Source organism: Elephas maximus, chromosome X, assembly GCF_024166365.1.
Source record: "Elephas maximus indicus isolate mEleMax1 chromosome X, mEleMax1 primary haplotype, whole genome shotgun sequence".
Taxonomy (NCBI): Eukaryota; Metazoa; Chordata; class Mammalia; order Proboscidea; family Elephantidae; genus Elephas; species Elephas maximus.
The window spans coordinates 159,297,704-159,325,561 of record NC_064846.1 but is presented as its reverse complement, the minus strand read 5'-3'; the positions used below and the strand labels follow the sequence as shown (position 1 = coordinate 159,325,561).

General features: G+C 39.9%; 1 protein-coding gene across 1 annotated transcript; it reads right to left on the bottom strand.

Annotated features, from left to right (window-relative positions):
* Positions 1 to 4,675: 4,675 nt before the first annotated feature.
* On the bottom strand, positions 4,676 to 27,315 carry EIF1AX (eukaryotic translation initiation factor 1A X-linked). The gene is made up of 7 exons (XM_049873258.1): positions 27,075 to 27,315; positions 18,815 to 18,898; positions 15,627 to 15,730; positions 13,309 to 13,359; positions 11,921 to 12,002; positions 10,587 to 10,678; positions 4,676 to 7,294 (listed from the first exon to the last, which is right to left on the bottom strand). The coding sequence occupies exons 1-7, from the start codon at positions 27,088 to 27,090 to the stop codon at positions 7,289 to 7,291; spliced, it is 435 nt and encodes a 144-aa protein (XP_049729215.1). The 5' UTR covers positions 27,091 to 27,315; the 3' UTR covers positions 4,676 to 7,288.
* Between the last annotated feature and the right edge of the window lie 543 nt (positions 27,316 to 27,858).

Genomic DNA, 27,858 nt, shown 5'->3' with positions numbered 1-27,858 from the left:
GTATTCCAATTTTTTTTTTATTCCAATGTTGCCAGTTGGCGCACTAATTTCCTTTATAGCTCCTTTCCCTCCTCCAGAACAGGATCCAGCCTAGGTATTCCATTTAGTTGCGTTGTCTCTTCAGTCTCCGTAAGCTTTGTCTTTTAGGAAATTAGCACTTCTGAAGAATACTTCTGTCTTAAGTTTCCTCATGATTAGATTCGGGTTACACATTCTTACTGAGAATACTGCATAGGTGAGGTTTTGTTCTTAATATCGTATCTGGAGGCCTATGTCCACCTGCCCCTCGTTGGTGATTTTTTTTTTGACAACCCAATGAAGGTATTGTTCTTTTCCATTGTACAATCAGTGATTTTCTCTTACAACTGATACGACATCTTTGAGGCGGCACTTTAATGCCCTGCAAGTATCCTACTCAACAAAAATCCCATTGACGATTCTTGTCTCATCTTTTCCACGGTGGTTACAAAATAAAATCCATCAATTTTATGGTTTATGCTTTAGGGGTCTGTTTTAATATATATTTCCCTACCCCTGAGATAGTCTATTTTCCCCTCATTAGCTTAGATTTACCTTTATTAATCTATTTTCTGTGTAAGGTGTTAATTTTTGCTCTGTACTTCTTCCAGCACCATCTATTAAACAATCCATCCTTTTCTCAATGTTTGAAGTCACTTCTATCATATACAAACCTCCATATGTTCATGGGTTTGATTCTGAGCTCTCTGGTCTTGTCTTTTTGTCTGTTACTGCATCTGTGTCTATTATCATGACTATGGCTTGTGGTGTAACTTAGTATTTGGAGTTCCTATTTGTTCTTTTTCTAACCCCCCCCCCGCCCCAAAATCATACTGGGATTTTTTAATATAGATTTCAGAGGCTAAGTTGGGAGAAAAGACATTGTTGTGATGACATTTGAATAAGTTTCCTGGGCTTTTTTCTTTAGGTTAAATTCCTAAAATATTATAGTTTGAGTAGTATCTTAAAACCGATTATATTTTCTATTTGGTCACAGGTAAGTCTAGTGCAGCAGTTCTGACATGTTTTGGTCTCAAGCCTCTTTACAGCAGATATCAGTAAACCATGGCCCAAGTCCAGCGTACCACCTATTTTTGTTAAAAGTTTTATTGGAATATAGCCACACACACTTGCTTACATGTTGTCTATGGCTAATTTTGTGCTAAAATGGCAGAAATGAGTAGTTGTAACAAAGATCATATAGCCTGCAAAGTCTAAAACATTTACTATCTGGTCCTTTACAGAAAAGTTTGCCAACCACCACTTACCCTTAAAAATAATTGGGGATGCCAAAGTTTTTGTATCCACTAATGGTGGTGGATACAAGTTCTCCAGAACCCTAATTTTTAGTTGAAAGCTAATTTATCACTGGCAACAAATAGTATTAGATGTTTTTCCTTGGAATGACAAATTCACTTGTGGTTTACATCTATCAATATTGACATTAAAAATTAAAACAGAAATATTTAAAAAATATTTATTAATTGAAGAGGCCCAATGTGTAAATATAAATAACATACTTTTAATGAAAAATAACTGTATTTTCCAAAACATTTATTGAGAAGAGCGGCATTATTTCACATTTTTGCAAAACTCTTTCCTGTCTGGTGTAAGAGTCTCATATGTGCTTTTGTATTCAGCACATTACGTTGATTCGGTTTAAAGCAACTGAAGAAAATCTGGCCTCACAGAGATATGCAGCTCAAACAGGGAAGAGTATTTTGATAGTCTTTTCACAACCGTCTAAATCCTTGATATTACACCCAATCTTGACAAGTGGAAATTCCTTAAAGGTTAGCTACAATGTGGAATCTAAAACCAAATCAATGAACCTTTTGTACTATTACATTATAATCCCTTGGTCTATGTTGAACTTTGAATGAATTTTGTAACATGCATTGTTCATTTGGAAAAATACCGGTTGACCAAGCCATGAAGATCTTACAAATGCTGACACTTTTTCTATATTAAAAGGTCACATTCAAAAGTATCATCACTGATCTCTTCAGGAAAATCATTCAGTTATGATGCTGTCAAGCTAATGGTAGTGGGTACTGGTTTTCCAAAAAGCTTCAATTTTATCATCAGCCAACAAATATTGTTTTCCTTGAAAGTGACAGGCTCATTTTCTTCATTTCTGAGAAAATGTTGGCCATAAACCCATGTTTTTATAATGAGTTTCTCAGTTGTTCTTGCCAAGTAAAATGGTGTCCCATGGAAAAAAGGAGCCCACTCAGCTCACAACTCAAACCACCACACAAGTGCTTTTTCTTTAGACAACCAGTACTTTGGTCCACGGTAGAAGTGTTCTATGTAGTACTTCCCATTTGTCACACAAAATACTAAAAAAGATGTATAGTCAAGAGTTGGGGTTAATACTTTTAACTGCTTCATCAGGGACAGTCTTAAGTGAAACTTTTTTTTTTTAAGGAGTTCTGTTTCTCTGTTTGCTTTCAGTAGATAACCTTTATCAAGTTAAGAAAATTCCTAGATTTCTAAGATTCTTTCTAAAAACTGACAAAACCCAAGTCATCCTATGCCTGACAGCCCAATCAGCAATGGAACTTTACTGAAATTTTGTTTCCACTCTTTGATCTACCTTATCGGGTTGTGGATGGAAAACACAGATTGGAATAGAAAAGAGTGGCCTTTTAAAGCTAGCAAGCTAGCTAGAAGTAGAAATATCTGTATCTACTTCCCCTATACATCTCTGCATAATACAATGAAAGACCTGGGAAAGCCAGAATCTGGGTAAGGCAGAAGTTTGAGAAGGAAAACTCAAATATTTTCCACTAAAACGAGTGATAGAAAAAGTGGTAAGACTGCACTCTGTCAAAGGTGGGAAACTTATGAGACCCGGAAAAACAAAGCAGTCCGGTCGAGTTCTGGCTCTCACAGGTTTCACTATATTAAGGTGTCTTGAGTGTGATTTTGGTAATGTGAGGTTATTTCTGACAAGTGACTCACCATTAGAAAATGTCCTCTCCAGCACAGGTTTATGGCAAGTTCAGTCACCCAGGAAATGCAACCCCCTATTTGGAGTCTGACAGAATGGGTTCATTCAAACAACCAAACACAAAAATAAAACATAGATAAAATATATCTTTTCCTCATGTATCAAAATTAAGCTTTAAAAAAAACATTTTTTCAGAAAAGAATCACAACGAATAAAAGTTTAGTTTTAAAAAATGTCATAATCATAAGCAGTTTGAAAAGAGCAGATTGTGTACATTGTTGAAAGTTACTTCATATTTTATTTTCCAATTGCAATAGTTTGCAGCTGATTTCTTTACATCATTCCAAATATGATGGGAAAGGAATCCTCTAAACCAATCAGTGCTAATTAGCTGTCATGAATCTATAATAAAAGGATGTAAAAGAACTTACTGAAGACTTAAGAATGAAATATGACCAAAGCTATCAATATTAATAACTATAAACTTTCTCTAACAGCAGCTGGTATTTTGCAAAGTATCCTCAAGCAACTTAGAAATCTTCCATCTTTAAGTTAATCTTATGTTAAATGAAGTTGGCAGCAATTGTTTTAAATATTGTGTTGACGTGGATATACAAATATATATTCTACATGTTCTATTATAGGAATCGAAGACTGAGTAAAAGAAATGCCAAATATAGAATATAAAAGATGTGCATATTCTGTATTACACAGTCCTGGATATCAAGTGAAAAGCAGCATTACATGTGAGGCTTACTGAATCCCCCCCTCCAAATTCCTTTAGGCTGCTTCTATTCTTCTCATCTCATCTTACAGGGGGAGAAGCCTGAAGCTGAGACAAGTTAGAGAAGATCCTGTGGTCACCTGCCAGGAGAGGGCAGAGTCGGGGTTAAGGTACAGACAGCCTGACTCCAGGGGCCATAGTCTTCACCTCTCCATCACACTGCCTCTTAATTACCTTGCAGATGGCGGGGAAGAAAAGGCAAAATCCAATACACTTCCCAAATTCCTCAGTTCATGCTATACCTGATAGTCTAGTGTCTTATCGAATTTGTAATAAGAATTCAGATTCTGTTCTTTTCTGAATAGGAAGCAAAAAGCATGGATAAAATAAATGATGGTTAAAAGTAAATCAAAAACACAAAGTGGTGGGAATTACTGCTTAAGGGGTACTGAGTTTCTGATGGGGGTAAAGAAACACTTCAGGAAATGAATAGTAGTGATGGTTGCACAATAATGTTACTAACTGTACACTTAAAAATGGTTAAAATGGCGGGCGGGGGGAACAACACAAAGTGGTGTGTAAAAGTTCATGGGACCCCAAACAGCATAAATGAAACTCACTCTTACTAATAAGCAGGATAAAGATAAACATCTCATACCAAAACAAATCTTTTAATCTCTATGACAGGTAACAAAAACAATCTCGCTTTTACTAGGATACTGTCAAGCCAGTTAATGGTGGATGTCATTAAATCTGTATGGAGTACAAGTATCAATTATGAATCTAGCTAGGTATTTTACTGAAAACATGCTTTTATCTATTAATTAGAGTTGCTGTGAAGTCAATACTGACAGTTTACACCTATTAGAGATGTTACGAAGCATCATATAATATTTACACAACAAAGAGATTAAACTACCAATCACAAGGAGTTTGTATAAGCATCTAGATTTATAGCCATGATTTCACAGATGTGGTAAGGAAAACCAATGGCCATTCTTTAATAAAATACAAGGCTTCCCATCATGCATAGTTTACAGGCCCAAGGGATGATCTCTTTAGAGGCTGGATGTTCAAGAAAGATTCAACAAACAACTGAATGTAGCCAGGTTGTTTTACACAAATGCTTAATTGGTCTGGTTATTCAGCCACCTCCGTAATACAACATCTTTATACTCTAACTGGAAATAGAATAAACACCGCATGAAAAATGCAATCCTATCAAATTCATTAGTAATCAACTATTACACACTCTTAGTATTATTATCCTTAGATTTCTTTCATTTTATTTTCTTTCTGGGCACAGCTTACGTCACTGTATTATAGGAGTCAATATCACACAAAAAATCTTTTCCTGAAGACCACTTCCATTAAGTATTTGAAATAGCCAATCAATGAAACCGTACAATTTCCACATGAAATATAAGTTAGTAAAATAACTCCTCCCAGTAGTGTTGCATATAAGCTACAACTTTGTCCCAACTATGATTCATCACCATAATTTGAGATTTTCCAGGATAAAATAGCACTAGACTGGACTATAACTACCTAGCAAGGGGACCCCCCCCCCCCGCCACCAGCAAACACACAAACTGGGGTCATAGCTTTAATTTGCTGACTCTTGAGACAAAGCATATTTGTTAGAGGAGGTAAGTAGACACCTGAATGTTTAGCTGCACTATCCCTCCCATGACCTATATTACACATGCAGTTCACACAGTCTTAGGAATAAAATGTGGAAGGATCTGTACTATAAATTCAACACAACACTTTTATCTACAGAAGCCTAAATATCTCAGGAAGTTTTGATTCTGATGAAGACAATCAGTCAGTCCTTCAAGGCTGGTTTCTCACAATTACAAACCAGTCCTTGGTGTCGGATCCGTTCCGCCTAGTAAGTGTCCAGGAACTCCACAGAATAAGAAACAAACCACATTTTTGTACACTCTTAATTCCTATTCTTCAATTTAATGTTTTATTAGTACATATTCCGACCTCAGATTTTTCACATTTAGGAAATTATACCAGAGAGGGATTAGGGAAAATTTGCTGGTTTTCTGAAGTTATGTGAAGGTTTATTCCCCTTTATATTACTTTTCATCACTGGAAAGTTCTCTGGAGACCAATTCACAAGCTATATGATGGATCTCTTCTTCTAAAGTTGCATAAGATTTAAATGTGGCCAGTGAGGTCTAACTAGCCCAGCCCTTATTTTCATCTTAGAGTTGGTAACTTTAAAAAAGGGTAAACCTAAATTTCCTATACAAAAAAAAAAAAAAATGTACACACAATAAAACCCATCCTTAACATCATGTATAGATATAATATACTCTGCAGCACGACTTTTCTTTATTAGCTGTAGCTTTTCCTTTCAGAAACTGAAGACTTGGCTTTTCATTAAGCTGTGATGCCCTACTCTTTCCCTAGCTTAGGGATAGTCTGAAAAAGACTTAATGTGTACAGGGAGCCCCGGTGGCACAGTGGTTAGGTGCTCGGCTGCTAAGAGAAAGGCTGGTGGTTTTAACCTACCAGCGGCTCCACGGGAGAAAGATGTGGCAGTCTGCTCCCTAAAAATTACAGTTTTAGAAACCCTATGGGACAGTTCTACTTTGCCCTATAAGGTCGCTATGTGTCAGAATCAACTCAACAGCAGTGGTGGGTTATGAAATTAGATTTCCATTTACACATAATTTAAGTGTTTATAAAGCACTCAAAATAGCTTACTATGTATGACTTTTGGAAAAAAAAATGAAACTTTTAACATAAACTTTTTTTGAAAAAATAGTCTACATACATGCATACCATCAAGACAATCTGTTTGGAAAATTTCCTATGCACATGATGTAAAAATTTGTCACAATTTTATCAATACTTCCAAAGTTAAGATAATTGGGTGCCACCTAGTGTTCAACTTCTGCAACTACTAACTTTACAAATTCAAAATTGCTATTAAAACCGAGATTCTAAAAACTGCATTTTAGAGATGCTTTTTCATTGATATGTCTATGGCGGCAACACAAGATCATGAAAAGAATTACACAATATCAAAATTAGTATAAAAATAGCCACATGCTACTTAAATATGAAAAACAGACCTACTCATTTTGACTTCAAATACAGACTTCTGCCTCTTTTAAATTGTATCAAAATCTCAAGGGAGCATCTAGGTAACGGGAATATACAGAAGGACTCTGTACAGTCAACAGACTAATCAAAACTAGGGCTTAATCTGAATCCATGATGAGTATAGGGCAAGTGATTCATTCGAAATATTCATTTCCTGGAAGTGAACTAGTCAAAGCAGGGAAGACAGTACAGCATTTTTTCCTTCTTTTTTTAAACAGTAGATGTTGTGGTCTTTTATCCATGAGCTCCATTAAATCAAAAGAACAAACTGAGTTTAACATTTCATTTAAGATTAATTCAGCATTATCTGTTTTTAAACACAAATACCTTAACAACAAACCAGTCTGCTTTAACAAGCTGCAGTCATGCTAATGAAATTTTAATCTTCTACAACGAATCAGAGCCGAAATCCAAATTGTAGGACAATCCTCGGAAAAAAATGGAATGTAAATGTTGGGTTCAATTTAGATCTGAAAGTGAAAAGAGCATCAGGTCAAACAAAAAAATATTCTTAAATTATAAGGTCTAATACGTATAAGGAAACCTTGGCGCTCCTTGGAAACTATGGGGGCAGTTCTACTCTGTTCTATAGGGTCACTGTGAGTCTGAATCAACTAGATGGCACTGGGTTTGGTTTGGTTTTTTAGATACGTATAAGGAAGACATTTGCCCCCTTGGGCAATCTGGGAAACAAATCTGTTTGAAGAGGGAATTCTGGACACCAGATTTTTCTCGATCCCAGACTGCTGCAGTAAATCTTTATGATCTCCTCCTGAACGTTCTATATTCTGTAGACTATTGTTTTAATTTTTTACTGTCCTTTAGATGAAGGTTTACAGAACAAACTAGTTTCTCATTAAACAGTCAGTACACACAATGTTCTGACATTGGTTAACAGCTCCATGACATGTCAACAGTCTCCCTTTTCAACCTTGGGTTCCCTATTGCCAGCTTTCCTGTTCCCTCCTGCCTCCTAGTCCCTGCCCCAGGGCTGGTGTACCCCTTTAGTCTGGTTTTGTTCTATGGGCCTGTTCAATCTTTGGCTGAAGGGTGAACCTCAAGAGTGACCTCATTACTGAGCTGAAAGGGTGCCTGGGGCCATACTCTCAGGGTTTCTCCACTCTGTCAGGCCAGCAATCTGGTCTTTCTTTTTGAGTTAGAATTTTGTTCTATATTTTTCTCCAGCTCTGTCCAGGACCCTCTATTATGATCCCTGTTAGAGCAGTCAGTGGTGGTAGCGGGGCACCATCTAGTACTGGGCTCAGTCTGGTGGAGGCCGTGGTACATGTGGTCCATTAGTCCTTTGGACTAATCTTTCCCATGTGTCTCAGTGGAGTATCCTTGATGGTCACTCACAGGCTTTTAAAGTTTTTGGCTTTACATTTAGGTCTTTGAAACATTTTGAGCTAGTTTTTGTGTATGGTATGAGGTATGGGTCCCATTCACTTTTTTGCAGATTGACATCCACTTCTGCCAGCACCATTTGTTAAAAAGACTGTCTTTTCCCCATTTGATGGACTTTGGGCACTTGATTCTTTAAAGGCTTTCAGAAGCTTTTCTCTATTTCACACATATCTAAGTTTGAAAAACATTTTTCTCCAGCTCTGCCCAGGACCAGAATATTCTTAATAAAGTTTAGCACGTCCTTCCTTCCTGCCTTCTTTTTGTGCTAGCAATTAGATTTTGTATTTTGGGACTGGGAACAGACATGGGGGAGCATGATTTCTTCAAGGATGGGACAAGTGTGGTATGGCCAAATTCTCCTCCTCTGGGTCAGTTTGGTTATAGGCTTTAAGGGCAGAGAATAGCTGTAAACCACCTGGAGCAATGTCTCAGGGAAGAGGTAGGGTTCTCAGGTGGTTAACCACAAAACGGTCATGGTAATCAAATTCCTTTCATTGTATCATCTCTTCCCCTGCCAACCTGCTGGGCACAGGGCAAGGAAGTGTTGGCACAGATCCAGAAACTTGTGTTCTGAGGAAAACCTTAACCCTTCTGGAACCTCGGCCTATTCCCTCTGCATACGTGGCTCTGTGTTCATGCACGTGAAAAGGTTAGCTTCGTTCACCTTCTAAAGTGGCCTTCAACCCCAGTTCAGCTGTCAAAATGTCTGGATCTGCTCTTAACCAATGCATGCCAGGTTCCTGCCACAGAATATAACTGGTAACTCTAATGCCAAGTAATATTAACAGTTTAGTCATAAAGAGTCCTCTGGCTCAGGGTCTCCAAAGGGAGGTACATTAAGAAAATAACAGAATGATAACTACATTTCTCATTCCTTTTCATTTTCTATTTCTGGGTATGTTTTTAAATGTACGTAACATTACTTGAGTAGTATTTTATGTTTAACAATTCATAAGTGCATATATACAATGGTATTATGTACTCAATTTTTCTTTAACTCATGATGTGAGTATTCTAAATGGTTTGGAGATACATTAAAATATAAGATGGATTGATGGATGAATAAATAAAATGTTAATTGTAGAATCACGGTGTGGGTAGCACTTGTGATGGCCAACTTGGGCTTTGCCAAGACCAGCCTTGGTATTTCTGAAAAGCTATGGTAATTCTGTTGTACAACCTCGGTCAGGAATAACTGCTCTAAGTATTTTAACATTTCATCTTTGAATCAAAACACTCATCAATTTATTATTTCTCAATTTATGTACACAGGGGGTTTCTCGACTACATTTTTATTAAAGGGGGTTTAAAAGGAGAATCTAGTGGAGAAACTCAGAGTATGGCCCCCGGACACGTCTTCTGAGGTTCACCCTTCAGCCAAAGATAGAACAGGCCCATGGAACAAAATAAGACTAAAGGGGCGCACAAGCCCTGGGACAGGGACTAGAAGGCAGGAGGAAACAGGAAAGCTGGTAATAGGGAACCCAGGGTTGAGAAGGGAGAGTGTCGACATGTCGTGGGGTTGTTAACCAATGTCATAAAGCAATGTGTGTACTAATTGATAAGAAACCAGTTTGTTTTGTAAACCTTCATCTAAAGTACAAAAAAACAAACAAAAAAAATGAGTCTAGATCAGATTTAAGAGTAACTTTTATCATAGCACCCCCAGTTGTTCAATAAATTTATATTGCCCAAAAAAAGGTATATTGAATTTCATTCAAATATAGTAACAGCAGAAGGGCAGTGAGGCATTTACTCTGGTGGGCAACAGTGCTTTATTTTAAGGAAGACCAATACATTTTCCTCAAAATAAACACAGCAGCTCCAAATCAAGAGTTGGCCAATAGTGTCTACCCAACAAATAAAATAACATCACCCCATTGGCAACAGGCCTCCATTTTAAAAAGCCTTTTAATGTTGTAATTCCAATACTTATCAGGCTGGTTCAAACAAGATTCTCTTTTTTTTTTAAACATACTAATGGTTCAATTAAGAGAAGGCAGGTTCTTTTGAGATTCTATATTTCTCGCAAATGGCTGTTTAATTTCTTAATAGCTACCTCTTCAGAAACTCTTAATTAAACATGTTATGATGATAGAGCGCCTAGCATTCATATTGCCAAAGCAAATATTAATCTTTTCAGGAAATGTTTAAAAAAGGATTATAAGAATTCTCAGAGTATAAACAGTTTGGCCAGCTGGCTTCTAAATAACACAGAATTTAAATAGTGACAAGTCTTACAATACTCCCTTATTTAAGTGTTCAGTATTCTCAGACTAAAGGGAGCTAGGGCGAGAGCTGATTTTTCTGTGGATAATTCAAAAGCAAAACAGAACAATGCAGGGTTTGTCTACTCACATCATCAATGTCCTCATCATCATCTCCAATGTCATCAAACTGGATTTCATCATCATCTCCAGGACCAAATGTATCCGTTTCGTTGATTTTCGCTAAAAACACAATAATATACTCACATAATCCAGGTATTATTAAAACAAATAAGTGTCCACTGAAAGTGGGTCTGAGATCAAATGTTCAACTATAAGAGGGGATTCTTACAAGTCAAACTATAATTCAAACAAAGTTTCATGACAAGAAAAATCCTCCCAACTTCTACCTAACAACCCTACTATGCACAGCAGTATTGTTCTTCTGTTCAAAAAGACAGTTTTAAGGAGAATGCTGGAGTCACACTAATTCTGAAGCTATTACAAACTTCCAGGCACATGCTAACAACTTCTCCTGAGCTAGGAACAGCTGGTTCACTAGTCATCAGACTCATCAAATCACCAGAAAGATTTGGTCAAATTTTAGCTCTAAGCAGTAAAAGTGCACCAGGAAGCTTGAGGCCTAGTCCCAGATATATGAGCATGTCCTAGATTGGAAATGCCTAGTAAATAATCTCAGGATTTTCACGCTTAAATCATGAAAAAAAAAGTAACAGAGCCAAAACAAAAAACCAAAAAGCCTCCAAAAACTGCAAAGTAAAAAAATGCAGGCTTACAAAATAGTATGTATATGTGTAATAGTCTGTACACTACATTTCCCCTTTGATGAGGTTATGAGACTTATTTTTGTTTTATTCAAGTTTTCTGCATTACTTTTTATTTAAGGGGGGGAAGGAACGTTGGTTTAAAAAAATCTTAGGAGATACTAAGATACTACGGTAAGATGGACTGAAACTGGCTTCTCAAAAATAAAAATCAACAGCAGCATCTAATTACTGTCTTTGCTTCATGTTTAACTTAGATGAACACGGACAGTCTTTTGATTTTTTTTTTTAAATGGCATTAACAAAATTATTCCTTTGACTGCTATTATACCGAAGTCCATGGCTTATAAAGTATAACCATTCACACCAAGTGTATTAAGAACAGATTCCAGTTACTTCTATTTTACAGCATCCAGTATCATAAGGAAACCCTGGTGGCATAGTGGTTAGGTGCTATGGCTGCTAACTAAAAGGTCGGCAGTTTGAATCCACCAGGCGCTCCTTGGAAACTCTATGGGGCAGTTCAACTCAACGGCAACAGAGTTTTTTTTATTATCATAAAGTGTAGGCAGGTATACTTAAAACTAATCATGTAACCACACACACGTACAAATACGCAAAATGCTACCAAAATCCTGCATCCAAACACCAAGAGACAATTATATCACATGACAGGTTAATATAACAATTCAGACGTTACCATGCTCTGGAAGCTCGCCATATGCCTTCAGACTTCTAGCTTCATCTGCGTTGTATTTTAAAATTACATCAGCTTTGTTATCCTTAAAAATAAACAAATAACTTTTAGAACGGATTGTGCCAAAATACTGTCAGTTAGTTCATAATTTTCACAATGATTAAGAAATTAAATCTCACTGTTCTGTTAGAAATGCTTTTCCTTTTTTAGATTTTTAAGTTTTCTCCCACCCTTTAAAAAACATTCTTGGGTTTCAACCAGTAGGAAGAAGCTTGCATGCATGCGCATGACTGAATAATGATGAAGAGCTTAGTAAGAAAGATTCTTACCGATTTCACTTGAAAAAGAGCAGAACCATGCAGAACCTTGTCTTTTGAAATACAAAAATTCCCTGTGAGCATTATTTTGAAGAGTGATCAAACACTGCATTCCGAAAATTGAGACTGGTGTAACGACCCAAGGAAATTAATATACTTTTCCATCTATCAGTGGTTCTAAAGGTATGTATCAATCAGAACACTGATACATACCTCCCGTAGAGCTTTTATAGAAGATAGATAGACCTGAGGTGAAGCCCAAGAATTTGTTATTTTTAAAAACTCTATGGGTGTTTCTGATGCCAACACCCAATGGAGAACCATGGCCTTTGAATGTTCACACTTCCCCATCTGAAGAGAATCTGACTCAGTAAAGGAAGAAAAAAGGATATAAGTTGATTGCTCATAAAGCAGGTCCAAACAAAGGCAATTAAAATGATCGCAGTGATGCAAGGGCAGTGTGATTTCAGACCAAACCCCAAACCAAAAACAACCCCACTGCCACTGAGTCAATTCTGACTCATAGCGACCCTACAGGACGGAGTAGAACTGCCCCATAGGGTTTCCAAGCAGCGGCTGGTGGATGTGAAATGCTGACCTTTCGGTTAGTAGCCGAGTGCTTTAACCACTGCACCGCAGGGGTCCTGTGATTCAGACCAGCTCATTTCTGAAACTATAATGTCCATGGACATCACAGGTGCAGATCTGGGAGGCCTGGGGTGGGGCCTGAGAATCTGCATTTCTAACAAGTTTCCAGGGGACGATGACACCACAGATCTCTGGACCACCCTTCAAGTAGCAGGAGAACAGAAAGACCGTGGGAGATAAACAATCAGAAGAGTTGGGCTTGGCTGTCACTTTATACTCGGAATGTTACTTCTTTCAGAGCCTTATCTGTCAAACAGGGAGTTAATAACTTTCTCTTCTCTTGGGGTTACGGTTATTATCAAAGAAGAAAATGGTCATGAAAACGGTGTGAATTCAAAGCAGGTTATGTTATGACTTATGTTCTAAACACTAATGGTTCATCGAATTCAAGCAAGTAAACAAAAAAAATTTAAATGCAATTTTTACCTGATAGTCTCGTAGACCAACCAATATGATGTCTGAGGTATTTATCCAAACCTAGAAAGGAAAATTCACTGCACGTTATTCTTAAAAGAAAAGCAAAGGATCAAGAGCAATGTCAAATCAGTCTTCCCATAAAATATACATACTATTCACCCAACTTTGGGAGAAGTCTCTATTTAGAATTAGGAGAAAAAAACTACAGTAAGCAGCTGAGCCTATTTTAAATTTTCTATAATCTGGAGCCCTGGTTGCACAGTGGTTAAGAGCTCGGCTGCTAACCAAAAGGTTCGCAGTTTGAATCCACCAGTAGCTCCTTGGAAACCCTACAGGGCAGCTCTACTCTGTCCTACAGGGTTGCTTTGATTATGAATTGACTCGACAGCAATGGGTTTGGTTTTTTTTGGGGGGGGCGGGGGCAGGGGGAATGTTAAAATATAAGACTTACTTTACCTACTTGGCAGTTTAATAATTTCAGTGTAAGATTTAATCAGTTTAGAAATTACAAGATTTTTAATCGTGAACCACCCCGACACGGTTAGTTATCTACCATATATGAGAACAGAAAATAAAGTGGTTTTATCTCCCTCCTTCCTTCCATCTGTCTGCCTGCCCACCCACCTACATATACACAGCTCCACAAAACCTATTCAGTTCAGTAAAGATTACCAAACCAAATCCTTAGTTAGAAGGATTAGCAAACCAAGATGTTTAAAAATCATAAAATCAGAATTGGAAAGGACTTTTAAGCAACCTGATTAGTCTACCTGAACAGCTCTTGTGATGGTGAATTAGCCCATTCATGATCATACTCAACAAGTTTCACATGAATAAACACTTATCTAATACACTTCACATTTAAATATTTTCAATACGCTTTACTACTATTCCCACCACGCCACTCCCAAAGCAGATTCAATCAGACTTCAACTGCTAACCAAAAGGTCAGCAGTTCAAATCCACCAGCCACTCCTTGGAAACCCTATGTGGCAGTTCTACTCTGTCCTATAGGGCCGCTGTGAGTTGGAATCAACTCAAGGGCAACAAGTTTATCAGGTCTCATCAGTCTCCTTTAATCTGGAGCAGTTCCCAGCTTTTTTTTTTTCTTTCTTTCTCAACTCTAACATTTGATTAAGAGGCAGGCCATTTGTTTCACAAAACGCCCTCAATTTGGATTTGTCCACTGTTTCTCCATGAGCAGATTCAGGTTAAACAACCTGAGCAGGAATACAGCATAGGTGATACAAATGTTTTATACAATAGAATGTGTGTAAAATTATCATCGAAGATTTTGTTGTTTGACTCATCATAGGAAAATCTTGTTCCACTGAATTCTTTGGGAACTTATCTGTCATGGATTGAACTGTGCCCCACCCCCCCCCAAATATCTGTCAACTCAGCTAGGCCATGATTCCCAGTATTGTGTGATTGCTACCATTTTTGTTATCTGATGTGATTTTTCCACTGTGTTGTAAATCCTGTCGGAAACCCTGGTGGTGTAGTGGTTAAGTGCTACAGCTGCTAACCAAAAGGTTGGCAGCTCAAATCCGCCAGGCGCTCTTTGGAAACTCTATGGGGCAGTTCTACTCTGTCCTATAGGGTCACTATGAGTCGGAATCGACTCAGCAGCACTGGGGTTGGTTTTTTTTTTTGTTGTTGTTGTAAATCCTATCTCTATGATGTGGATGAGGTGGGATTAGCGGCAGTTATGTGTAACGAGGGGAAACCCTGGTGGCGTAGTGGTTAAGTGCTACGGCTGCTAACCAAAGGGTCAGCGGTTCAAATTTGCCAGGCACTCCTTGGAAACTCTATGGGGCGGTTCTACACTGTCCTATAGGGTCACTATGAGTCAGAATCGACTCTAGGGCACTGGGTTTTGGGTATGTTAATGAAGCAGGAATCAATCTACAAGATTAGATTGTGTCTTAAACCAACCTCTTTTGAGATATAAAAGAGAAGGGAACAGAGAGACAGGGGGACCTCACACCACCAAGAAAGAAGCACCGGGAGCACAGGGCATCCTTTGGACCCAGGGCCCCTGCGCCTCAGAAGCTCCTCAACCAGGGGAAGACTGATGACAAGGACTCTCCCCCAGAGCTGACAGACAAAGCCCTCCCCTGGAGCTGGCGCCCTGAATTCACACTTCTCATCTCCTAGACTGTGAGAGAATAAACTTGTTTGTTAAAGCCATCCATTTGTAGTATTTCTGTTGTAAGCAGTCCTAGATAACCAAGGAATTACCCTTGGCCCGTAAAAATTGAATATAGAGACAATTTTTCCCCTCACCAATTTTATATTAAAGTAAAACAAATCTCCACACCTACCTTTTTTCTCAATTTTCCTCTGATGTGACATAACCTCTTTACACCATCAAAACACATTGCTTCTAATCGTCCATTTCCCAACATTTTGATTACCTGAGCATACTCTGCAGGGAGGGGAAGAAGAAAAGGGTATGATATTGTTCAACATTTGATAAGAGCAAAATAAAAATGACAAGTCCACACAAAACTGACAAGTGAGAACACACTGCTGTACTGGTTAGGGATAAACACATGCAGTAAAAGTATAGATAAGTAAAAAAATAAGTAAAAGTATAAATAAATGCAAATTCAGGAGAAGGATTACCTTAGGGACCAAAAGGAAGAAGAGAAATAATCTGGGAGAGACACAAAGCTGGTAATGGTTCATTTCTGAGTACTAGTGAACAGGCATTTGTTACCCTTTACATTTTATTGTGAAGAGTCCTGGTGGCTCTTGGTCAAAGCGATCGACTGCTAACTGAAAGGTTGGTGGCTCAAAACCACCAGTGGCTCTGTGGGAGAGAGATGTGGCAGTCTGCTTCCACAATGATTTACAGCCTTGGAACCCCTATGGGATCGGTACGTGTCAGAATCACCTTGATGACGGTGGGGGTTTTTTTTGGGGGGGTTTGTATATCTTATTGTACATCTATTTTGTAATAAATTTATTAAAATGTAACAATGTATAAACTGGTTTAGCCTATGGATGATGAACTGTTTTTACTGCTAAATTAGGCCAAACCGTGTGTGTGTGTGCCATTTTTTTAAAGGACATTACTTGAACAGCAAAAAAGGGTAAGTATTCTACCCTGAGATCCCTTTCAAAAGGTGACACATATTCTAATTTTACCCAGGGAAACCAGAGAACTCTTTGTTGTCTGCCAGTTTCTAAAGCCTTTCCCAGCTATGTGTATCTATGCCAACTCCCTCATTTAATAAACAGAAGCCTACAGAAGCCAAGTGATTTGTCCAAGGTCACAAGCTAGTTCAGGGCAAAGCCAGAACCAACACTTTATAATGCCATTTCCACAAGCTGTCTCTGCTATTACAAATATTTTAATTATCTACTAATTTTGAGCAAGTAGATTGCCTACTGTCTTCGCAACCGTACGCTCTACTTTCAGATCTCAAGGTGCCTCATCAATCTCACACATTCAGATCCAAGCCCCATTTTGGCTATCCTTTCCCTCAGGACCTTCAGAGGCAAATCGCATATAATTTTAGTAAACTCCGCAAATAACAGTAGCTTAAACATTAATAACATCGTTGCTAAGTTAGAATATCTTAGTGATTAAAGTTCTGGTAAAATCAGAAACATGTTCCCAGGTAAAATGCCAAACTTTTAACCAAAATCTTTCTCAAAGGGTACCCAGGAAGCCACCTAACTTCACTGCCATTTGAAAAGCTCTCTGAGAAGATTATGCCTTTAGCTTGCACGTGGGCCTGTTTCTTCTGCTACTAAATGACAAAAGACATGAGGCAGGGCATCACTTCAGAGCCTTTAGATTATGGAAGTTACATGGACGACTGGCCCTCAAGAAGGACACCAGCTTATCTGTAAATATACCTGTACTAAAACCCTTTGCCTTTGAGTCGATTCTGACTCATAGCAACCCTATAGGACAGGGTAGAACTGCCCCATAGGGTTTCCAAGGAGAAGCTGGTGGATTCGAACTGCCAACCTTCTGGTTAGCAGCCGTAGATCTTAACCACTTCGCCACCAGGGTTTCCAATCCATAAATATACTGAGGCATGAATTGAAAAGGCTCAACTGAGGATCTGACATGGAGAAGTGAGTTCCTCAGACTACAGCAAGTGAGCCTAGCACATCACCTCGTGCCTCAAAGTAGCTAGTCAACATAGAGACAGTTTCTCTTCCAAAGTGAGGGAAATATATGAAAAAGAAAACAGTGACTGCCCAAATAAAGTCAACTGCTAACAAAGACAAGAATGACTAAGGCTGAGAAACAGGAGGTTTTGAAGATACTCCCTTTTCAGTGGCTTATATGCAGCGTATGAACAAATTCATCAAAAGTTCTACTCAAAAGATAAAATAAAGATTTTTTTTTGTTAAGAAGTGCTAGAAATTATTGAGACAATTAGAGAAATCTGAATATGGACTATACCCTAGGTAATATTATACATTAGCGTTTTACCTGAGCATAATTCCACTGTAGAACAGAATTATAATTCCACAATTGTACTTCAGAATATACTTGTTTTTAGGAGATACATAATGAAGTAATAAAGGAAAAGTATCATGGTGTCTGCAATCAATTTTCAAATGGTTTAGTAAAAACATTACTAATAAAGTAGATGAAGGGCTTAAGGGAGTTCACTGGACTAATACTGCAACTTTTCTGAAGGTCTGAAATTGTTCAAAATAAAAACATGGGGAAATAAAGAAAGTGCTCCAGTCAGGATTAGTTTTACTAGCTTCATGTCAATTGTTCTGTTCTGATTTTTCATATTTTATACAATAATATGCTAACAGCAAGAGAGAACTGAGGGGCCTATAAAGGCTTCACATCCAAGGTCTACTAAACACACTGTGTAACACTACCTACTACAGGTAGTCCCCAACAGTTGACGTATTCAAATCATGACCAAAACTGCTCTTATGACCGGCTGGTTTTTGGTACATCTTAGTGTTAGTAATATGTACTACATACAATGTTACAGCACAAAATTTGCTGATGTCATCAATTTCAGGTGTTCACTCACAGATGTTCAATATTATAATTTATAGATACTGCTAATAAAAGGCTATAATAATGAAAACTAAAAAAAAGAAAGAATGAGGTATTCAACTTATTTCAGAACTGACTTACAGTACAGTTATCAGAATGGAATCCTGTCCTAAGTCAGAGACTATCTGAATTAAAAAAAGGCCCACTAAGTCATGGAATTGGCAACCATGGCTCCAAAGTTTAATCCTCTCTGAACTCTACAATTCACTCTAAGTTTAAACCTGAGTGTCTATGCAAAACAAGGAAATGTCTATGTTAACAAAAATGCCACCAGCCTTCAACATAGGCTGGGTACATCAAGAAATGATTACCAAAAGGCTTGGAGAAGTATAGGGGATGAGAAATGGAGAAGAGCAAACAGGGACAAGAGAATTACTGCCCAGGATTATGTTAGAGACTAAAATTCTGTACTTAAAAAAGAAATGTTACTAGAACCAGCCTAACTTCTGAAATGCTTACCTTGCCCATCCTCTTTGAACACCAGCTCTCTTTTTTCAGACTCATTCTCATTCTTACCTCTGCGTCTGTTTTTACCTCCTTTACCTAATGATTAAAAAAAAAAAAAAAGTGAAGATATCAATCATCTGCAAACCAGTATAAAAAAAAGAAACTAAATTAAAGTAACCTGGCAAAATTCAATTATAATTAACACATACATATTGTCATCCCTCTACCCTTCTTAGAAGGAGCCCTGGTGGTGCAGTGGTTATCTGCTAACCAAAAGGTCGGCGGTTTGAACCCACCAGCCATATGCAGGAGAAAGATGTGGCGGTCTGCTTCTGTAAAGATTACAGCCTTGGAAACCCTATGGAACAGTTCTACTCTGTTCTACCGGGTCGCTATGAGTCAGAATCAACTTGAAGGCAGTGGGTTTTTGGACCCTTCTTAGAAATTCCTTTTGGGATTTTTTCCTGGCATAAAGTACATACCAAAAAAGCACACATTATATAAAAGTTGTAGAAAAACATTTCACTTCAGCATCTAGCCTTTCCAAACAAAAATGGCATCCCGTACATATTCTTCTGAACTAAAATCTTGTGTGCCTTCTGAAGCCAGCCCTTATGTAAGGAACCTGATCTAAGTTTCCAAAAGGAGCTAAGAGCGGTTGGACCAAGAACTGTGGTTTTTTTCAAACTTTCAGTAGCAGAGCACCATGAATACTGAAAGTCTCAATTTCATGGCACAAACAAGGAATAATTGTACTCACCAAAAGCACACAATATGTACGACATGTATCTAGCTGTGACCCCAACTTGGTCACCTGCTTCTGGATTTTTCTCTTGATATTTGCTACTGTTCATTCGTTTTGCCATCTGTAATATTTACCATCAGGCCAAGTGGTAAGTGCCAAAGGTTTAAGAAAATCTTATTTAAGAAACAAATTTAGACATTATTTTTTGCAAATCAGAGAGTGATATCCATTTCAGCAGCTTTGTCCCAGTTTCAAGAACCACTGGCATAGAATTCTACAACAGTGCAACCTGAGTGGGGCTAAGGGAAGATGTAACGGGATAGATTTGGCCAAGAAAGCCAATTCGGGGGAAATGCCATTTATTGTTAACTCTGGGTAGCAGGAATCAGAAGTACGGAAGGTGAGGCACGGTACAAGCATTTTTCATTATAATACATAAGTCTTGTATTATGTGACTTTTTAAACTACGTACACATACTCTGATAGAAAAAAGATTGCAATGTTATAAATGTGGGCAAGGGTACCTGACACTAGCTCTCTCAAAGCTGATGGGAAGCAGTGAAATTCAAAGGGAAAACATAGGCTTTGGAATCAAATTCAAATCCTGGCTTTGCCTCTATGGAAGACTTTTTACTTAACCTAACTCTTATATAAAAATGGAAATCATTACCACAATTATCACCTTCCTTACAGACAACAGTGAAGATTATGCAAGTAACAGACGTTTGGTGCCTAGTACAGCACCTGCCACAATCTACCAATAAACAAACGGTGGCTAACATTAACAACCAATTGGTACCATCTTTCTAGAAAAACAAGTCAGCAATATTTATGAACGGCCTGAAAAACATGCAGATTCTCCTTCCTAATAATTTTATTTCTGGGAATATATATGGACATGTATGAGAAAACTCTTTGAAATATAGTAACTAAATATTCAAGTCAACTTAGCAAATGTTTGAATGCCTCCTAGGACCAAGTAGGTACTTTGTTAGATGCTGGAGACTGTTGGGAGAGGCAGTCCACTACGGGCCCCAAGCATCTCTGCATGTTCTTGCCACATGTGCCAGATTTCAAAGCTTATCATCTCCTGAGCAGTTTCTGTAGATGGTCACGCAGGCAAGTAAGTAGGTCAAAGTGACCACCACCACAGGGGTGGGGACATGTGTGACTGGTGTTTGCTGATGGCTCAAGAACTGCTGGGCCCCTGACCCTGAGTTCCTCTCCTGTAATATAACCCTCTGCTGTGACAGTGTGAGTAATAAAGTCCTTTGTCTCTAACCCAGGAGTTTAATATCTTATGCCAGCATCCATGAATTATAACAGGCTAACCTGTCAGCTTACAAGGAAGGTAAAGCTTCAGACCCTTCGCGGTTCCTGATAGTTTTAGCAATGAGGATGGGATGCTGACAGAGACATGGGTTTCTAAAAGAAGAAGGATAAGGCCCAAGGGGTTGGGTTTGTGAACATGAAAAACCCTCCCAGGATCCAGCAGCAAATGTTCTGATCCAATGTGTAAGAGAGGGAGAGAAGTAAGGGTCCCCTCATTGTTCTTTCATGTTCAGAGGCTGAGTGGAGAGAGGTAAAATTGAAACAAGCTGCCCAAATGGTGCCTTGGTTGTTGCTGACTCTCCTCCAGGTGGACATTTAAGACATGGTATCTTGACAATGGGGCAGTGAGGCAATGTGGCTGTGGTTGCTAAGCTAGTTTCCAAAGCTGAAATAAATGGTGTAAGCAGTGAAGACCTTGCTACTAGATAGAACGTGTTGGGTGGACTGAAAACTTCACAAGCTCATTTGCTTGAGCTTCAAGAGTGAGGCCACTCAAAAGTGAAAGTGAATGCAAAGCCTCACCGAACAGTGCAGAGCTGGCTGCGCTCTTGGGCATGGCCTCGACCATAGTCAGGCTTGGCCAGCACCAAAGATGAAGCCCTGGGCTCAGGGGTAGCCACAGGCACTGAGCACTTGGAGGCGTAACACAGCAGCACGCACAGGAGCAGACAGAAAGGGATCCCTTGGCCCGGGTACTTGCCTAAGGCCAGGAGGGACTACTACTGACATCTGGCACCAACTCTGGAGCAAGGGGCCAAGAAAAGAAAAAGGGCGACAATTAAAGGTTTCTGCTGTGCCCAATGGGACAATTTACAGTATGATAAATTAAAAAAAAAAAATTTTTTTTTTTTTTTTAATGATAGGCCAATAAGGTACCTGATGGATATTTCATGCCCTTTAGCACCCGCACGCTGCTGGCATCATCAAGAGATTGAATGGACTTCAAAAAAATCAACTCGAAAAGATTTCGGATTCCACCTCCCTCATCTCCTCCTGGTTCACACACCCTGCCTGGTAAAACAGTCTGGTCACTGAATGCAGATGTCCTCAGAAAGGCATTATCCCCACTTCACTGCCTCCTAGATAATGACTAGGTTGAAATAAGTGGAGGGGTATACAGACCTATTTTGAAAACTTGGGATCCCACCCTGATTATCTGGGGCATGACGCTTCTTTCTTTTCCCAAAGAGTGACCCCAGGCCAGCCTGGCTAGTATACCCAACTGTGTGATAGTTTAGGCAAAAGTGGACCTAAAGGGATGTGAATTTAATTCTAGGTCAGCCACCTGGATTCTCTTGTTAGACTGATGTAGTCCTAGATCATGAAGATAACAACCATTTGGGTCAGTACACTCATCACTGAGTCTCTCCTACAGAGGCCCACGGAGGCCAAGGTATGAGATATAATGGGTCTTTGTAAGTTTTATGAAAATAGCCCTGTCCCTCTCACACTTGCCAGCCTCTGGAAGAAGGTCTAAGTGTGAGCAGGAGATGATTGGGGAAAAAGGTGAAGTGACAGCTACTGGAATAGTAGGACACAGTGGTGGTGGAGGAGGAGCAATGACTCGCTACCTGGGGAGGAAACACTTTAGACCCACTAGTTTGGATTTTATGCTATAAGCAGTGGAGTCCACTAAGCAAGGTATTTGAAGTTGAAAAAGCAAGGTACAATGGGGGGTGTAATCTCTAAAATCCAGACCGTGGGGGAAGTTCTACAAGACAATCTGGTTTCTTAATTAGATAAAATGCAAAGAAAACGGGAAAACAAAAAACAACAAAACAGACAGAAGGGAAACCTAGAGATTAAAAAAGACTCAAAAGACGTATCAGCCAATCACAATATGCAAACCATACTTGGGTCCTGATTCAGACTAGCCACAAACTGATGGTGTTTGGGGGCTGGCAGATGGGTCCAAAGAGGTTCATTTACTAATCTACTTTTGTATATATTCAAAATTCTTCATGGTTTCGAGGGACGGCTAGGTCAATTGGCATATCAAAGTTTATTTAGAAAATGTTCCGCATCCCACTTTGGTGAGTGGCGTCTGGGGTCTTAAAAGCTTGCAAGTGGCCATCAAAGATGCATCAATTGGTCCCAACCCACCTGGAGCAATGGAGAATGAACACCACCAAAGACACAAGGAAAATATGAGCCCAAGAGACAGAAACAGCCACATAAAGCGGAGACTCCATCAGCCTGAGACCAGAAGAACTACATGGTGCCCGGCTACCACGAATGACCACCCTGACAGGGAACCCAACAGAGAGTCCTTGACGGAGTGGGAGTAAAGTATGGAACAGAACTCACACTTACATAAAAAAAACCAGACTTAACGGTCTCACCAAGAAGCCATGGCCCCTGAAAGCTATGTTAACTCAGAACTAAAACCACTCCTGAAGACCACTCTCCAGGCAAAGATTAGACTGGACTATAAAACATAAAATAATACTAGTGAAGTGTGCTTCTCAGTTCAAGCAGATACATGAGACCAAATGGGCGGCTCCTCTCCGGAGGCAGGATGCATCAAATGTCTCTGGAAGGACATGTTTAAGTAATTGGTTGCCTGTGAGAAGGAGCACTTAGGTGGCAATGGGACAGATTTAGGAAGATTTCATTTTTATACTTTTGGAAATTTGAATCATGTCAATATATTTACTACTTAAGACTTCCAAATAAAAGATACTTCAGTAAAAAGCAGGGGTGTGACATGATTCTCTGGGTGGAAGAGCAGTGAGGTCATTGTCCCTATTATAGGTAGAATGGTCCTTATTACAGGTAGAATGAAGAAGACCTAGGATAGAGCACAGGAAGAAGAGGAGGGACAAACAGGTGGAGCACTTCTGAGATAGAAACAAGACAATGTGACCAGATGTGGAGGCTAAGGGGAAGGGTGGAGAGGATGCAGAGCTTTTAACCTCTCAGGAGCTTAGTGCCAGCCTCTGTAAAATGAGGGGGTTAGAAACAGAGGATCAAAGTACCTCTAGATTCTTCCTACCAGTTAGAGTTCTAGAATTCTTTCTCACTGATGTCCTTAGAAATCTGTAATTTCCTCCTTATTCTTTATACATTAAATAATGACATTGCCGATTACTTCCTTTCTCAAACTCTCCTTTTCTGACTTTTAAAGGGCCACTTGCACTATTCTTAATCATTTCAATGTTCATCTTACATTTTAGTCCCACTATTTTACTTCCACTAAATGTTGGCCTCATACTCCTAACGGCTCATTACATTTCTATTTGAATGTGCTGTCATCTCAAACACAATTTCACTCAAAACTCAACTTAGTTTTACAAAGCTGCTCCTTAATCAACTTGTTTCTACATGGTGGCGCAGTGGTTAAGAGTTCGACTGCTAACCAAAAGGTCAGCAGTTCGAATCCACCAGGTGTTCCTTGGAAACCCTATGGGGCAGTTCTACTCTGTCTTATCGGGTCACTATGAGTTGGAATCGACTTGCTGGCAATGGGTTTATTTCTATTAGTGGCAACGTAACTAACCTTAAAGAATATAAATCTCTTAATCCGTAAACACAACATCAATCTACCTCTCAACACTTTTCTCTCACTACCTCATGCTTCAATCCAAGTAGACTTCTCACTGTTGGGGAAAACTCACCCTTGCCCTCATCTCCACCTCAGCTGCCTTTCTCTCCCTCTCCCTCCTCTGAAAGGCCCCATCAAGCCAAGCGTCTTATTTGCATATCATTTACAATTAAGCCCCACAAGCCTGTGCCTATGAAATAGGTAATATTTTTTTGTCTTTACTTCACAAGAGAAAATGGTCTTAGAAAGATAAGTGACTTATCTAAGTAAGTGAGCTCTAGGATTTGAATCAGGCAGTATGGCCCCAGTGACTATGCTCTTAACCCACTATGTAAAAATGCTACCCGTTTACTTGTCGCAATCACCCTAAGAGGTAAGAACAAAAATTACTGAGTTCACTGAAACTGAGAGAAATTAAGTAACTCATTAAGGTCAAAGTGCCAGAGAGTGAGGATGACCAGACTGAAATCTAATTTTTCTTCTACCCCCCACATCAGGGTACCTCTCCACAGCATTTTGTTCCCATTCTAGAACCTAGACCACATTGGTTGTCACTTCCAAAAGTGGGAGAAAGGCTCTAAGTGGTAGTGACAATAAGGGACTCGTGGGAAGAGCCTGGAAGCAACGAAAAGTTCACAAACCCAAACAGAATAATTTCCTGACCCACCCAGATTCGTCAGTCTCCAGAAAGAGGAAAAGAGGTGTAGAGGTTGGGGAGTGGTACACAGAGGGCTTAACCCATCAGTTGTGATTCTTAAATACACAGTAACACATTCTCAGTTGTAATTCTTAAATACACAGTAACGCATTCTCAGTTGTAAATTCTTAAATACACAGTAACGCATTCTCAGCCATTCATTATATTGCCTATGCTTTTTTGTATGCCTCAAAATGTTACATACATAAAAAGATTCAGTGCTTGTCAATTTACCAGAATTAATCACACCCTGATCATCCCTTCTCTATTTTACTGAGATGTGATAGAATGTACTTTAAATTCTTTTGAAAGAGACTAGAAATGAGCATACAACAATTAAAGTAGCAGTTTATTCTAACTTTTTACCTTGCTTTCTTTCTAAAAGAACGGCTAGCTAGTACCTACATTAAATCTAAACTCCCAAATCCCCTCCTTAAACCAATCAGATGTGTTTTGGGAGAAATTCCCAGTTGATAATTCTTAAGCAAGACATGAGGCTAGTGAACTAGATATCATTTCGTGCAGATGTCCTGTCCCCTTGGAACCAAAGGGGGAACCTATAATTCACCTAAGGGTGGAGTCAACAGAGGGGAAGTGATTTAATCTGACAAATATTTATTGAGCATCTACTAAATGCTAAGTGCTAGTGATCCAATGTGACTAAGACAGACACTATTACTGTCCTTTAGAGCTTACTGAGGGAAAGAGAAGTCTCATCACTAGAAATAAAGGTGAGAATTGGATACTTATGGATGGATCCAGTTACCATCACAGAGGGAATCAGAGGTTAGAGAAGTTAGAAGAAAACTAAAAGATTTTTTAAATCTTTTTATCATCCCCAGTCTTTCCCAGAAAATATGAGCAGTTAAACCTTTGCTACAAAAAGGACCTGTGCGTTTCATTTTGGAGACAGCAAGGTGGACTGCCCCGAAGTACTCCGAGGGATAAAGTGAGTGGTTACAGATACAAAGAGGAAATGAAGCAGAACCCCTAGAGCCAGCGGTCAAGTAGAATGAAATACAAGTATGTCTATAAGCTCCTTCCTGTAAAAAAAAAAAAATTTTTTTCCCTGTTCTTACTTGCACAATTTTCTGAGAGGTTATAAGGATATTAAAAATGACAGAAACACCTTACACCTATATAAAGGAGAATTTCTTCAGGATTGACAGTACCAGTTTTCTGCTTTTACCTATGTTAGGCCTTCCATCTTGTAGGTTTCAAATAAACTTATTCTCAAGTCTGATAATTTGTGAACGTTTAGCCTCAGAATATAGAAAACTTAAAGGTCTTTACTCCCACCACAATGTATACCGAAGCAAAAGCAGAAAACTTGGCTACACATGTAAAAAATCTTACGAAAAAAAGAAACATGTTAAACCCTTTTAGAAAAGAATGCGAGAGAATGAACCTAGACAGGACCCTAAAAATGCATCAAGGTTTCGCCCGCTGTTTACCAGGGAGAGAGAGCATCCTCAGGGAGAGAGAGCATCCTCAACAATACAAAACTGTTCTTAAAGTTTACCCAGGCAGAAGTACCCGATAGTGCCTGAAGTTAAGAACTGCCTCCAGGGCTTAATTAAACTCCACGCCCGGGAAGGGCAAAGGGCCTGATTTGCGAAGACCAGCCCGCTTGGGGAGTCTCCCCACGGGTCCCTGTCGCAAGCGGGAGTCTCGCGGTCAGTCTAGCGCGAATTAGGAGCAAAAGCCCACATTCTCCTGCAGGCGGCCCTACAAAAATGGCGTCGGCTCCACCCCAGTGTGACCAAACTGGGAGGCAGGAGTAACTTTCCAGCTCTTCTTCTGAGCTCAGAGTCGCGTGCAGGGCCCCCAGGAGCGTGCGGCTGGGGCGGAAAGGCAGGAAGGTCACTGCAGCCCCGGCAACCCGCAGGCAGCGGGCAGGGCCGGGGAAACCCGGCCGAGCAGACCCGAGGTCCCGGGGCTCGGGCAGCATTACCTTTATTCTTAGGCATGGCGGTGACGGCGGCCTCGTGGCGTCTCGCACTTCTTTCCGGGTGGTGGCGGCGGCTGCGGCGGCGACTCTAGGAGGGGAGCGAGGGCTGACCAGAAGGAGCGCGCGGGACGAGGAACGCGTGGGAGGCCGGATCGTGTGCGAGAAAAAACCCCACACCGTGCTCTTCCGAGATCCGCCTGCGCTTATGTTCGGCGGCAGCAAATGGCGTCGCGGCTGCGTGCGTCACTTTTCCCCGCCTACCGCCGCAGGCTCGGCTCTCCCCGCCCCCCCCCGCCCCCGAGCCCCACAGCGCAGGCGTGGCTGACGAACGCCTATTGTTAGAACCGATGGAGTCGCGCGACCACCAGGTTCTCAGCGGGCGGGACGAGGCGGGCGGGGGGCAAGGCTGTGAACTGAAAAGAGGTGGAGTCATAAATGGAGTGGGCGGGACCACGGGTGGTGCGTCAGAGCTAAGGGCGGATTGAGGCTCGCCTATTGCTGGCCATCTGCTGCTCTGTAACAAAACCGCGTCTCCCAGTTTGACAAGTTGCTGACTCATTAACTGGAACCTCATAGTAAGCTCAGTTTTAACACAACCCATTCTGCCATCCAGCCAGGCTTGGAGACTGAGGAAAGGGCCAGTCGCCCCATCATCCATTACCAAAGCATAATATCTGCAAGATGGTTATTATTTTGGTGGCGCGGTGGTTAAGAGCTCAGCGGCTAACTGAAGCGTCAGCAGTTCAAACCCATCTGCTGCTCCTTGGGAGAAAGATGGGGCAGCTGG